This window comes from Tyto alba, unplaced genomic scaffold, assembly GCF_018691265.1.
Source record: "Tyto alba isolate M040663 unplaced genomic scaffold, T.alba_DEE_v4.0 Super-Scaffold_26, whole genome shotgun sequence".
In the NCBI taxonomy this organism is placed as follows: domain Eukaryota; kingdom Metazoa; phylum Chordata; class Aves; order Strigiformes; family Tytonidae; genus Tyto; species Tyto alba.
Genome location: NW_024881300.1, coordinates 16,289,886 through 16,304,488, shown reverse-complemented (window position 1 = coordinate 16,304,488; position 14,603 = coordinate 16,289,886). Strand labels below are relative to the sequence as shown.

The 14,603-nt window shown below is 37.5% G+C and overlaps 1 protein-coding gene across 3 annotated transcripts in view; it reads left to right on the top strand.

The window, feature by feature from the left end:
• Positions 1-14,603, top strand: part of ADAMTS18 (ADAM metallopeptidase with thrombospondin type 1 motif 18) — a 79,373-nt gene that overhangs the window by 47,752 nt on the left and 17,018 nt on the right. For all 3 annotated transcript variants that reach the window (XM_032990706.2, XM_032990707.2, XM_032990708.2), the window contains 4 exons: positions 401-573; positions 2,406-2,536; positions 2,671-2,794; positions 4,024-4,268. In XM_032990706.2, the coding sequence (XP_032846597.1) occupies positions 401-573; positions 2,406-2,536; positions 2,671-2,794; positions 4,024-4,268 (673 nt within the window). The remainder of the gene's footprint in view (positions 1-400; positions 574-2,405; positions 2,537-2,670; positions 2,795-4,023; positions 4,269-14,603) is intronic.

Below are 14,603 nucleotides of genomic sequence, written 5' to 3'. Positions count from 1 at the left end.
CATTCTGTTTGTTTGATCAGTGTTATGTTATCCTTTATTAACTCTTATTGTGATAGGTAATTCTTTGCACATGTTCATTCCTGGGTTACAGCAGAGTAAAAATAGATATAGAACAAGATTGAAACCAGCCAATACAAAATAGCCCTATAAATTTAAATTAGTGAAAACAGGACTCGCCTCTAGATGGTTGCATCTTTGCTGAGTTTGCAGTGATCCAAGTAGATAATTCATGGTGACTGCTTTTCTTGGGTTTAGGAGCCATGAAAATTAATGGCCCATATAATAAATACTGATCTCTTAAGATAACAAGTCTCTCATTTTCTCAGTATTCTCATACACACATAACATGCCAATCACACAAAACCTAGGTTTTGCAAAAGAATTGTTTTCTTTTTTTTAGGCCACAGTATGGCGGCAAATTCTGCCAAGGTTCCAGTCGTATTTATCAACTTTGTAATAATCAGCCATGTCCAGCAAATAGCTTGGACTTCCGTGCCCAGCAGTGTGCCGAATACAACAGCAAACCTTTCCGGGGTTGGTACTACAAATGGAAGCCCTATACTAAAGTGGAAGGTAATTATGCCACAGCTCTGATGGACAAAGGCAATTGCAGGAAGTGAGGTATAAGCTGTAATTCACCCCTATTCTTTGGCCAAATATCACCCTGATGTAAGCAAACAGAAATTCAGTTGGCTTATTTGAGATGTGTTTGCTTTCTAGCATAGTTGAATCCAGCCTCCTGTGCGATACTGCCTGTATGAACATGCAGAATTGATTTTGGTTGTGAATTAAAATCTTTGTTCTTAGCATGACTCCCTAGCTGTTGCTACCCCTCTCTTTCATTTTATACTACCTATCAGTTAGTGTAAAACCAAAACAAAACAATTTCCGTGGATTTTTCAGCATAGGAAATGTGAGCTCCCACAATAACACTACCAGAATCTTCCTTCCTTTGGAATGTTCTCAGATTTCAAAATGTAACAATAAATCAACTTTTTGACATTTCTGCTGGAATAGTCCGATGAGAATTGGAAAAACAAACAATGCACTGGTATAATTTTTTTTAAAGTCATCTTTTACTAAGAGATCTTTATAAAGTTCAGCTCTCAATAACTATTTTTTGTCTTTTGTACAAGCAAAGTTTATTTTTACTTTACATATCTTAATTTTGCAAATATTTTGAATCACTATTCGTTTTTATCAGATACAACAAATATTTTCTGCAGTTTGAAAGCACAGTTTGTAGCTGCTGTTGCTACTACTTGAATAAAAGTGGCTAGATTATGTCACATTGTAGCTGCTTTGTTTAGCACCTGTAAAAATTTGCTATTGATGATAAGTGTATCTTGTTTAACAGAAATGAAGGTGGCCTACATTGATTTTAAAGGTAGGGACTGCATTTATTAAAAGAAATAAGAGTTTAAAATTAGGGGCAGAAGGCGTAATTTTCAAAAGCAAGACGTCCCTAAGTGACTCTGAACTTGCAAATGCCTGTCCTTACTCTCTTAGCTGCTTTTCAAAATCTCCTCCAAGATCTACATTTATAGTCCTGAAAACATGATCTGGTTTTCAGAATTGCTAATGATGCCTTGCCTCTGTAGAAAGTGCTATTGAAAACCCAGCTGCTTATTTAAGAATAAAAAGATAGTATTTTGAATCCAATTTCATGTTCTTCAAAATTTTGTCATGCTCTTATATTTGCTGCACTTACTATTTGTATTAGAAGTGTGTATTTCAGCAATTGTGACAATATTTACAATTGCATGACTGGTTTTGTCTATGCAGAATTAATCAGCCCTTTATAAGGATAACATACCATCCATGTATAAGAAGAAATTTGATTGACAGTGGTTGGGATTTTTTAGAGGAAAAGTGCTTTTGTTAGGGGAAAATCTGACACCAGTCCTAGCTTTCAGCTGAACTGATCATTTATGCCATTTTATATATTTTTCAAATTTTGACCGAACATAAAATTACTACAATCTCCCATTTCTCGTAGTAAAAAATGAAATTTGAAACTGTGACCCAGTGGAACTGAAATCAGGGCCACAGCAGCGGAGCTAATGCAATGTGCATGTTTTCACGTGGGCTTTGAATCCTTAAGTCTGTGTGTGGACAGTCAAACCCACATGTTCTTTTAAAATACCATAATATAAGCTACTGTATTTGGCTATATTTCTGCCCATCTTGGGGTCCTAATATGTCACCAGACACAATTAATCCTTGTAGCTTGTCACCTATCATCTAGGATGCAGGAAGAGACAATGGCAGGGTGCTTTTTTTTTTTTCCCTTTTTTTGTTGTTGTTGTTGTTGTTGTTGTTTTGGTTTAAACTGTCCAGCCGTTTTTTTAATAGTGTTTTGTTTTGTTTTTTTTTGTTCTCTTGTTTTTCCCCTCCCCCCCCAGAGGAAGACAGATGTAAATTGTACTGCACAGCTGAAGACTTTGACTTTTTCTTTGCAATGTCCAGCAAAGTGAAGGATGGAACTCTGTGTTCTCCAAATAAATATGATGTTTGCATTGATGGAATATGTGAAGTAAGATAAAATTAAGTTTCTTACAATCCTAATGTCTATTTTTTTAAGCGGGCAATTGACTCCTTTATGGAGAATGCAGCTGTTTCTTCAAATTCCCTTGTGTCTGAGTCCTTCATTGTGCCTTTTGGTTGCAGCAAGTAGGGTGTGATCGTGGACTTGGTTCCAAAGCTGTATTGGATGCTTGTGGAGTTTGTAAAGGAGATAATTCAACGTGCAAGTTCTTTAAAGGCCAATACTTGATCCAGCACAAAGCTAATGGTAAGGAAAGCTGTTCCACATGATCATCAACTCATTGCTCTGCTATATCCCCAAGTAATATATATGATTCCTTGCTCATTAGGGCAGTGGCTAAAAGTCCAGATGTGAACTGAAAATCACAGGGAGAGTGAGAGGAGAGTTCATATTTCTCCTGTTTCTTGGTAACAAGCAAGCTACGAGCATAAGTCTTGGTTATTTAATTTGCAAGCATTCCTCGTGTTTCTGAAGCCACATTTTCCCTTTACGTGTGAATTTCCTCTTAAAAGAGATTTTAGGATTCAGGCAAGTGAAAAAATAGCTGTCAACAGCTCTGACTGGAATGGGACTGTAGGACATATAAAAAGCAATACACAGCATAATGCCAAACATGACAGTATTTCCATGTCCATTTTCAAATTAAGTTGGCTGGAAGCTGTCCAGCTGATTCAATGGATGATCCAGTGACTGGGAGGTGGACTTTTCTTTAGTGGACTGTCACAGGCTTCTTGTGAAATAATCTCACTAGGCCACAGTTTCTCAGGCATAAAATGCAGATAATATTTCTTTACCCGGGGGGGTATTTTGAGGATCCGCTTACTGTTCATAAGCCATGTCAATACTACAGTTACACAGGCCAGGAAATTGTTTAGGATACAGTAATACAGAGATACAACTCTAGAAAAATAATCTAAACTGATTGCCCTGCAAAATCAGCTGCGTGCAGTGCATGTTGGAGACTGCCAGCGGTGTCTCATCTGACAGTAGAATGGGTGAGATCTTTACATGCTCAGAGTGCACTGGTTCACAGCAGGGAGATCCAGTGGTATCCAGGGCTTTGTGAAAGCTCACTGCATCCCAGTGCATCTCACCTCAGAAGCCTTGTCCAGGATGGAAGTAGTACCTTCCAACTACTGTAGCAAACTACAGGGAAAACACAGTAAAACAATGACAGTGGAACCACCATTAGTCTGTTCTGCATTTTTCTAAGGTGAACTTGCTTTTTCTTGTCTTTAATCACAAAGAAAAATTCCAGGAATTGAAATACCTCAGAGTTACTCTGATTACGGGCTGCATAGGAGGGTTAAAATCAGAAGTGGTTTCTCCTTGTGAAAATGGGGTAACTTTGGTGGATCAGAATAGCTGTCTTCAACATCTTCTAAACTGCAAAAATTTCAAATTGGCTCAGAAATGATAAGCTATCTTTATTTGTATGACAATTGCAAAAAGGTTGCTTACTTCTTCCATTTCAGATTACTATGCCGTGGTCACTATTCCAGCAGGAGCACGCAGTATACAGCTCCACGAAATGCAGATCTCCACCAGCTACCTTGCAGTGCGCAACCTCAGTAAAAAGTATTATCTGACAGGAGACTGGACAATTGACTGGCCAGGAAAGTTTTCTTTTGCTGGAACAGTTTTTGATTATCAACGCACTTTTAACCATCCAGAGAGTCTATATGCAGCAGGACCGACTAATGAGACGCTGGTCTTTGAAGTAAGCTTTCTTCTGTTTATTCTTCCCTTGATGTCTATTACAGAATTAGTAACGACAGCTTTAGCTCTGCACTGTAGCTCTCAGCAAGATTAAAGAATAGCATTGAGTCACGATAGTATTCAGACTTAATTGTGTGGTCATGCTAGATTGAAGGGCCTTTCACCAATTTATCAAGGTCTGAAGTTTGGTAAACTGTCACAAATTCAATGACAAGGAAGGTGCATAAAACACATCATATAGCATTAGTTCTCAGTTGCTGCACAATGGTAATAGAGATTATAAACGCATCCCAGAAATAATATACAATAAAATCCAGTGATGTAAAAATTAAATCACACATTATGGCAAGACTTAATGGTAGCAGTTTCAAATAATGCTGCTGACACCGCAGGCGCATGTAGCCATTTTTACATCTGCCTTGGGACACAGATGGTCGAAGTCCCACACATAGGCTCCTGTGTAGTTTCTGTTGATTCAGTTTTATTGGCGATAGCATCTAAAATAATTGCTTTTATACATGTTTATCTCCCAGTCAAATTTGTATCACCTACTCTGTCTGCCGGATGTCCTGGGTTGAAACTGTATTTAGTAGAAAGCGAATTTGATACTTACGTGGTTTGTTCCAGTGTTACCATTTTGAAACTGGCCACTAATACTTCTGTTCTACAAAAAATCTCTCTGCATTAGGTTACTTTACTAGATTTTCTTTCAAACTGCATCAGAACATCTGAGGGTCAATTTCTGGCTGAATGGCCAAAGTCTTTACTCCCTGTTAGCTACAACAATCTGCCTGCTTTGTTAGAAAGCTCTAGCAAATCTCTGGCTTTGGAACTCATCCGTTATGTTTGTTTTGATGCATTTTTTGAATGTTTTTGCCCTGTGAGAAGGAAGGAGCCCTCCTCAGAAGGGAATCAATTCCCTCCTGCAACTTCCAGCAATTTGCTGGTCAGCTTGCAATCAAAAGCAGAGCTTTCTGGCATGCACCCGGGGAGCCTGAGCGCAAGTGCCGTGCCCGTGCGCCGAGGCAGCAATCTGTGGTTCTTCACCCCGTCACACAACACCGTGACCGAACACTGCTCTCTGCAGAGGTTTAGCAGGAGCAGGTAGCTGAGAACTCTCCATCCCATCTCTCTTACACAGCTTTGTTCTGTTAAACTAAAAACACAGAAAGTATAGGCTGTGACATGAATTGTATTCTTCAAGGATGATTTGAACTTTCACTACTATTCAGTAAAGTGTTTATTGGGAATGCTGAAGATCTTTAACTGCTGTTCAAACTGGCTGAGTAATGTACTTAAACGTATCTTTAAGAACCACTGAAGTTCACAGGCCATGAACACACGTTAAAGTACTTTAGGATGAACACATGCTTTAGAATGGACAGTGTGACACAGGCTAAGGGCGTGTATTTTCACAAATTACTATCACAATTTGCAATGCTTTTTTAAAACATTTTTTCTCAGTTGAAGAACTTTCATTTTGGGTATGCCTGTTAGTAGGGATGCTTTAGTCCAAGGAAGAGTTTGGTCTACAAGGTACAGACATGCTTCCCTGTCTGCAAATCATCTCCAAAATAGCCTTACACCAAAGAAACAAATACACTTAGAAGTACTGTGAAATGTTAAGCTGAACTCTCAGGAATCTTATTTGTCATAATACAAAGTAGATTGAACTGTATTATTACAGACCTAGAGTATGAGTAATAAATTGCCTGCAAGATGACTTAACTTGGCTGCATATCATGCACATACTTTGCAGAATAAAGATTAAAGAAAAAAAATTTAATGCCAAATAACACTTCTATTTTCATCCTATCAAATTATGCTAAACAGTTTTATTAAGATTTAACATTTAACTGGAGGCTATTGCTCCTTTGAGAGCTTATTTAAACTTCCCGTGTATTTTTATTGAAATACCTACACCACTGGCATTGGTAACTAGGGATTCTAATGACTGAAAATGTTGCAGTTACGTATTCCCCAATTATACAGATCTATGAGCTGCAGTTAAGACTTTTTTCCCCTTTCAATAATTTAAGCAGCATTCAACAAGCTGAATTCTGAAAAAAAAAAAAAATGCAAAATTTTCTGTGTTCAGAGATCTGCATTATTTGTGATTTACCAGTAACAGTATGCAGCAAAAATGCCAAGGAAAACTAAAGAAATACGCTCTTATGAGAAAACACACATATTGCTGAATATCTGTTTGCAGCAGTAATAATAAAACAAATCCTCCTTCAACTATAAATACCAGAAACTGATAGAAGGCTGAAAAATGAGTGTTTAAGCATACTACATTGTAGCTTTGTTTTTATCTCATCTGTGATTTTCAAAGCATACAAAAAAAAGTCCTGCCAACAATTTTTTATCCAATTAAGTTGGTTTTCAAGAAGATAAGGCTTTCCAGGGTTTGAGCCTCAACTTCTTCCCGTAATCTTCAGATATTTTTCCTTCATTTTTTAATTGGGTTGTATTCAAAAGAAATTTTATACTTATTTTCTAGATGAGTTTTTTTTCTGGAAGAATTCAGTGCGAGGCCTTGTAAAAATGCACACTGCAGGTATTGAGAAATTGAATAAATTGCATGCATAAATACAGGAACTTTTATTATTCAGGTGGGTAGAAAATATAAGGTTTTGTAGGTGTATTTATTGCCATTCCACTACGATCTGAAAGACAGATTAACACAGCTTGTGCCTATTTAATTTTGTACTCACAGTTTTGCTAGACATTTGTGTGATGACTCAAACAGTCCAGGTTTTTGACAGTGTTTCTGAATGCAAATCATTCCCCATGTATCCAGAAAGTTCAGGTTATGCACATCCTCCGAGCAACTTTCACAGGAGAGGACGGGACCAGTGCTGTCTGGGTATGGGTCCAGACAGGTCTGGCAAGTCTGTGCTCAAGGCAATCACCTCCGTTGAAATGCAGTCATTCTCCACAGTATCTTCTTCTAAAGTGTGTATTAAAAGAGGAGGAGGAAACCCAAATAAGACAAAAAAACCTTAAAATTCCCTATTGTCATGCATATCACAAGTTCAGCCATGCAGTTCTGTGAAATGGTTTGTATTTGTATCTTATTGTGCAGTATGTTCCTATGCATCTATTTTTAGAACAAACAGGTTTTTCAATAGTTCAGGTAGGCATGTATTATTTAATCAAACTCTGCAGTCGTAAACACTATTCAAAAATTGGTGAGACAAGAAAAAGTCTGATAAAATGCTTTTCTTATTTCCCCTGGAATTTCCCTCCAAAAAATAAACACACACATATATACTTACATACATTATATGTATGTAATTATGGGAATGAGTCATACCAAAGAAGACAAAGGGCAGTGAATCTGTCATTTAACTAGGTTATGGGAGAAAAGATACAAACTATAGTGGTCAAATATTTTTGGAGGAGGAGGAAAACATTGTGAGATGAATGAGGAATTAAATGTAGTATTTCTAAATGTAGTAAATGTAGTATTACTAGTATTTTCTGAGCACAACTACTGGAAATGTAAATGCACGATGAGGTTTTAGAATTCATCCTAACCTTTTCTGGATTGTTCACAGATGGAGGGAAGGCAAAACCAAGTAAACCAGTGCCCTTCAGAATTTGTGTATCTGTATCTTTCTGAAGTTAGTATTCTTGATACTTTGGTGATTATGGGTTTGTAGAAACTAATAAAAGCTGAAATGCAAAATATTCATGGATTCAGTAGGCAGGTCCCGAAATGGTCATATTCAGATTAGATGAAATAACCAAAGGGGTAAAATTTGATAGTTAAATGATAATCTAGGATCAGAAATGAATACCAGTTTTTAAAAGTATGGTTTCTATAGCATAATTGTCTCATCTTAAATGGAAACATGCTGGATTTTTTTTTTTATGTAGTTAAATATATTCAGCTCATTTATCTGCCATTTGCATAGGTAATCTAAAGTCAGCACTTTCAATTTAAAGACCTTGTCAGTGTTTTTCTGTTAACTGAAAAATATTTAACTTGAGGAGAAACAATCAGTAAATTCATCATTCACTTATCTAGCCTTGCAAATAAGGGCTGCTTGTGGGCACCATTAACTGCTGAAAATACTTCCCAGAAGAGGCTAGCAGAGCAGAAGGGACTCGTATGAGGTTCACTCATGACATCCATTTGTTGAAATATTCCATCACCCTCCACGACTTACTTGAATTATGGGAAAGATTCTGAAAGGGCAACAGAAACTGAACTGTTATGTGGTCATTAAAAATATTGCATAACCAGAGACTGATAAACTAACTTAAAAACATGAGAATTTAATAATTTGGTTTTCTATTCTATCAGTAAATGGATGAATAGTTGACTGATTTGAGAAGTCAAATATGATTTGTGAAAGCACTGGGAAGTTTTTCAGGACAAAACAGGCTCAGTATCGTCCCTGAAGTTTACGTCAAACTTGGTGAAATATTGAATCAAGAAACTGTGAAATCTTTGTGAAAAAAGATAGTTTATTTTGACAATGATAAGTAATAGATGGAAACGATGCTTTGCAAAGAATCAGGCTTTTGAGAGAAGAGAAGGTGCATGGAACTTCAAGGCAGGAATATGTCTAATTAAAACCAGTAAATCACTTCTTCTTTATCAATAGGGTTAAAAAAGAGAAAGGAGGCCAGGTGGAATGACTTTACTGATGATCTAGCTGCCACTGGGAGAAAGCCAAGTTGCAGTTATAAAGCATTACATTTATTATTAGCTACTAGATGATAAATTTGTACTGATTTCCCCTAAAGAGAAAGTAAGCTAAAGAGAGCTAAGATGTGCTTATAAGATACAGATGTTGATTCAGCACAATGGATAAAAGGGTTCTCCTTTAGTGAGGAGAGATTAGCTGGACAGTATCCCTGAAGGTTGTACATTTAGCATGTGAACAGTAAAAAAAATGGAGACACAATAATAACAGAAGATAAATTTGAAACAGCTGAAGTAGAAATGAGATCATACAGGACCCTTCAAGGATACTTTTTTTTTTTTTTTTTTAATTCCTTCTAATGACCCCAGTGGACTTTCTTGAAAAACAATAGTTTGTCATAAGCTTTTAGTTAAGACTGTGTTTAAAGTGACTTTAGAAATACTGGAAGGATAAAACCCCTTTTATTTTAAGGTTTGGCTTAAATCACTGATGGGTAATTCTTCCTTCACTGGTGCTCTCCAAACAGGTGTTCGCTCACTTTCCTTTGAAGCTCCTGATGCTAGCCACTGTCAAGGATCCTATGCAATAACTGTCCCTTCAAGACAACAGTTGTGTTTTAAGAATTGTTTTAAACAGTTTTCCATCAGCATTATATGCTGCATGCTTAGCTTTATCCTACTGAAAACAGGAAATTCATAAAAGTCAATTAAATTAATCTTGATTGAACAGATAAATCAGAATCTTGCTTAGGATGATGTTGGCTGTTACAATATTTATTAAACAGTACATAGATTCACAGTGGATGAAAACTGCAGGTCTCACAAGCTTAACACAGCCAGGCACTAGTCTTCCACACAGACAGACTTCTCCATCTGCCCTCACTGGTGTAGCTGATGGCTCTCTGCAGAGAGCTTAACTCCGTTACATCCACCTAAAGAAATTATCAAAGACTTGCAAAGCATGGGAGTGACCCAGGAAACACAGGTGCAATTTGAAGACTCAGATCAAAGCTACCATATATGCCAGGATTCAAAGTTTGGGCTCATGCCCATTTTGTAAATTATGCACATTCAGAATGAGTGAAGATGAAAATGCATGAAGCACATATGGGTAAACAATAGCTGTTCCTTTACCCGGTTTTTTCTCTATGCTTCGCTTCACTCTGTAAGTGATTCGTAAATGTCCTATAGTGCTTCACACAGATAACAGGTTGTTTTTTCAGCTTGTTACGTGCCAGGCATTAGTATGCTTTCCTATACCTTGGACAGAGTATTATGGAAGAAAGAAGAGTTTATCTTGTGTAAGTTAATCACTTTTAATGCAGTGTGTTGCAAGTAACTTCACATACACATCTTACAATAAAAAACACCTGACAAGCACAGAGTCAGTCAAAACAAAAACAAACTTCTTAAAAATTTGACCTGCAAAATGGATTACTCTATTAGAAACTTAGGATGGCCACGGGAAAAAAAATCATCTCAAACAAAGGAGCAGATGCACAGCTAGTATAGAAAATTTATTGGTTTAGCTTTGAAATCAAAATTAGCAGCAAAAGGAAAGGTTCTTTGCTCAGGAGAATTCAATTTATCCATTGTTTTAACATTTTGTGCCCTGAGCAAAAGCCACAGTTCTTTTTCTTCGGAATAGAGCTGGCAGATTCCAGCCATAGAGTCTGTGGTTTTCAAACTCAAGAAGCTGTAAATTTTATAACTCTGCGCCCTGCGGTCAGAGCTGCTGAGTGTTGTGTCTGAAGTCAGGTGGTTGGTGTGTTAAAGGTAGACATTAAACAGTTCTATTGAGGAACTGGAAATGTTTAAGGAGGTTGTTTGCCAGCTGTAAATTTGGGAGCAAATGCCAGTTGGCTGAAAAGATGCTGGAATGCATCCAGTTAAGTAGAGTAGCACTGGAGGTCTTTCCAAATTTGTAGGTCTGATAACTTGGCTGTATGTGCAGACTTCAGTTATTGGGTTGTTAAGGAAGGGCTTTATAATGAATGTTTGAAAATACGATAGAAAACCTTTTATATGCTCATTACTTTGGCAAAATTGCAACTTTGCAATAGTATTGCATTCCTGATGAAAACCTGAACATTTTACATTGTGTACTATTTTTCAGCTGAGTGCCAGGGACTTTAAAGTATACGGTTTTGTGCCCTGCAATATTTTGTCTCCAGTACTTTTCCAGAGTTTGATTTTTGCCCTTTTCCTACTCAGCTGGAATGATACAGGAGGAAGGAGACCTGACTGTGATGCAGCTCTTGCTTTGTAAACATCCCCTCTTGCACTCCGCTGGGTGGGAAGGGGCTCAGGTTTATCTGCTGGCCAGGGAACAGAGAGGAAGTTCCCTTCATGTGCCCATTATAGCTGTGTCCACTGGCCAGTGCGCAAGAAGCGGGGTAGCCCAAGGTCTTAAAGTATGTACGGCCCAGCTTGCCTGGGGTGCAGGCTTTACCCCACAGGCACTCACTCAGCTGGAGGTTGCGAGTTTCTTAAATTATTATGTGGTTGTTCTCTGAAGTGATAGATACTAACATGTCTTGTTCTAACTCGTCTGAGATCATTTCCTCTCCATTCCCTTCGCTTTCTTGAAGCACCAGGAGAATATTACTCGAATGGGTGTAAAACTGGTTGCCACTTCTATCCCTCTTTCATATTCTGCATTTTGTTGTTCAGGATGCATTTGTTCTGTTTCTTGCGTCTGCTATCACAAAGCAAAGTGCACTTTCAGAAGACAAGTGTTCAGTCTAATACTTCAGGATATTTCATTAGAAAAGTTTTAAGCTTTACTGTTTTTTTGACCATTGGCATAACACAGTTTTATGACAGTTGTCAGAACCAAATGAGATGAGGGCTAACCCTTACACAAGGTCTTGAGGTATGGGCAAAACCTCCTCCTCTTTTGACACATGACTTACTAAAAGGCCAGATAGAATTTCAGCCCCTGCACTTGAAGGAACACAGAGCACCTACTGAAATGGGAGAAAGTGCATCCTCATAGGACCGTGAAAGAGGAAATCTGACTTTGACTGTTCATACATTACCCAGATCTTTTCTCAGACAAGAAGAAAATAAAGCTACTCTCTGAAATTGTTTCTGGCTGCCTGAGACGGTTAGATCTGTGTTACTACCTTGGGCTCACAGGACTTTTCAATGAGTAAAAGCAAATTAAAGCATTTTGAGGTCTGGTCTGTATGAAGAACCAGGAAAGGAATTGGTTTAATTAAATAATAGTTTTCTGGGGCTCAATTCTTATTAGGGTTAATGCACCCTATTTTTTTTCTGAAGCACATGTTGTGAAGCTTTCTTTACACATTAGATACTTGTCTCAGTTTGTCCTTAAAAGGACAATAGAGTGAACACATACTGTTGCAACCTGTTTTTTCTAGAAACTGTAATGCCTATAGACTTGAGGTTCACAATTCAAAGTGAATGTGGAACACCTGTTTTAACAGAGGATGACTTTTTTTGCTATCATGAGCTGGAGAGCTTTCTAAAAGTAAAAATATTTATATAAGAGATATTTTCCTTCACATTAAGAGGTTCTTAAATCGTATAAAACATTTACATCAGATAGTGATGAACAGCCAAGGGGAAAAAAAAGGTCCTGAAAGAACTGACCCTGGTAACAGTTTGAATAGAGCACAGCAAATCAGGCACCACGTGCTGGGAGCACTGAGCGCGGTAGGGGCTTGTTGGACAGGCAGTATGAGATCCAGAGATCCAGAGTGCGTCTCCGCAGGGCAGCGTGAAGTTGCACAGCAGCCTCAATTCTAAAGTTTCTTAATTTCAGAGTGTTTGATTTGAATCCTGTTCTTGTAAAACAGTTGTGATATATATATGTACATATATGACTCAGCCCTAAAGTAGATACAGTGTTATTTCTATCAAGAATACTCATTAAAAATAGAGAGGTCAGTAATCATTCTCAGATCTATTTATTCTGTAATCTCACAGGTATTCTAAGATGATTATGAATTAAACTTGGATGAGTAAACTGAAAACTTTCACATGAAATACTTTAATTTACCTGTGCTTGGAGGATCTTCTAATCTGAATCTTCCAATGAGAAGGCAACTAACTCTCCAATTCTTTTGGAAGTATTTGCCTTTTACAGTCCTAACTGCTATAGTCTCACTTCAGATCATTATTAAGTTTCACTGACAGAAATTAAATCTTTGGCTACTAAGAATGGAAAATACAGCATCCATTTTTCTTTCTTCTAGAAAAGTAAACAGAATGCAGTCCAGATCCTTCATGTGCTCATTATTGAGCTGGAAGTCATGTAAATTTAGTCTGAATTTTCACTGTCACGGGTAATTTCTGTTTTCCAAAGGGTACATTTTCAGAATACTTTAAAGCCTTTGGCTCCATTTCAAAATGTTATTCTATTTCTTGGTCTTAAACAACATAAATGCAAGTTTGTTGCTATTCCATGAAACCAGTCTATACAGAGATCAATTCTACCTACATGGATTGCTTAAGCACTCAGGTTAGACATCATGGGAACTCAACTGATATTTTATTAATATTTTGAATGTTAATCTTTAACATAGGCTGAAATTGTACTTGAAATGCTAGTGCTTATCAAAAAGCGTATTTAGGAACTGAGGTTAACTGCACCTGCTCTTTATGTTACTATGACCAGATCCATATTGGTGAAGAATTAACTTTGTAGAGCTCTGTAACTGTAAACTTTTTTGCTTTTTATATTAAGTATGAATAAAAATGCACTTTGCTGCCAAAAATTTTCTAAAATAAATGTTGTTAAATAGAAATTTCTCCCCAAATTTAGGTATGTGTCAGATGTTCATGCATCTTGCACTGATTATAATTCAGACTTGAAATGAATACGGTGAATTTTAGAAAGTTGCCTACATGAATACTGCTCTATAATTCACCACGAAAACAGTACACCCCTGAGAGCTAGGCTCCCTGAGTTAAATGACAGAGATTGTTATTACAGTCAGTAATCACACTTTCTATAAATTTTCTAACACATTATGCTAAAATCATGAATAAAAGATTTTTCCAATCCTTTTTGCCTTGTAGACACCCAAGAACAAGTCCTCTCTTGTACTGAAGCTTTATCAGCTTCAATCATAATGAGAAAAATACCACCTGAGGGTCTTCCATACCAAATTTATCACCACTCTGCACAAAGTTTTTTCACAACAAAAAACACCAACATCTATTTTACACCCTCAGCCTCAAGAACCGAGGAAGCCATCTCTGACCACTTCTATTCCCAGTCCCCACACAGCTATACTACTGCTTTGCTCAAGAGTCTTTCAGTAAAGCATTTGAGTCCTGCTTACTTCACGGGCAAAGGCTTCCTCAGTCACAGAAGGCATTGTGGAAGGATCAGCTAACTAAAGAAGCGGAAATGTCTCCCACCCCCAAATCCTTAATCACCCACTGCACTGTCACAGGCAAACGCCAGCACCTGCCGGCGAGCTCCCAGTGACCGCAGGGGCCCGTTTGTTCAGGAGCAGAGCACTGAGGCAGGGGCAGCGGCTAACACTGCACTGCCAAATATTTCACAGCTACTAAAGCCATTTCTGCTTCACCAATCCAGTCAAATGCCTTCTGATTTAAAGGAGTGTTATGCTGAACCATGTATTTCTGCAATCTAGTGTTTATATATACATATATATATGTGTGTGTGTATATATATAT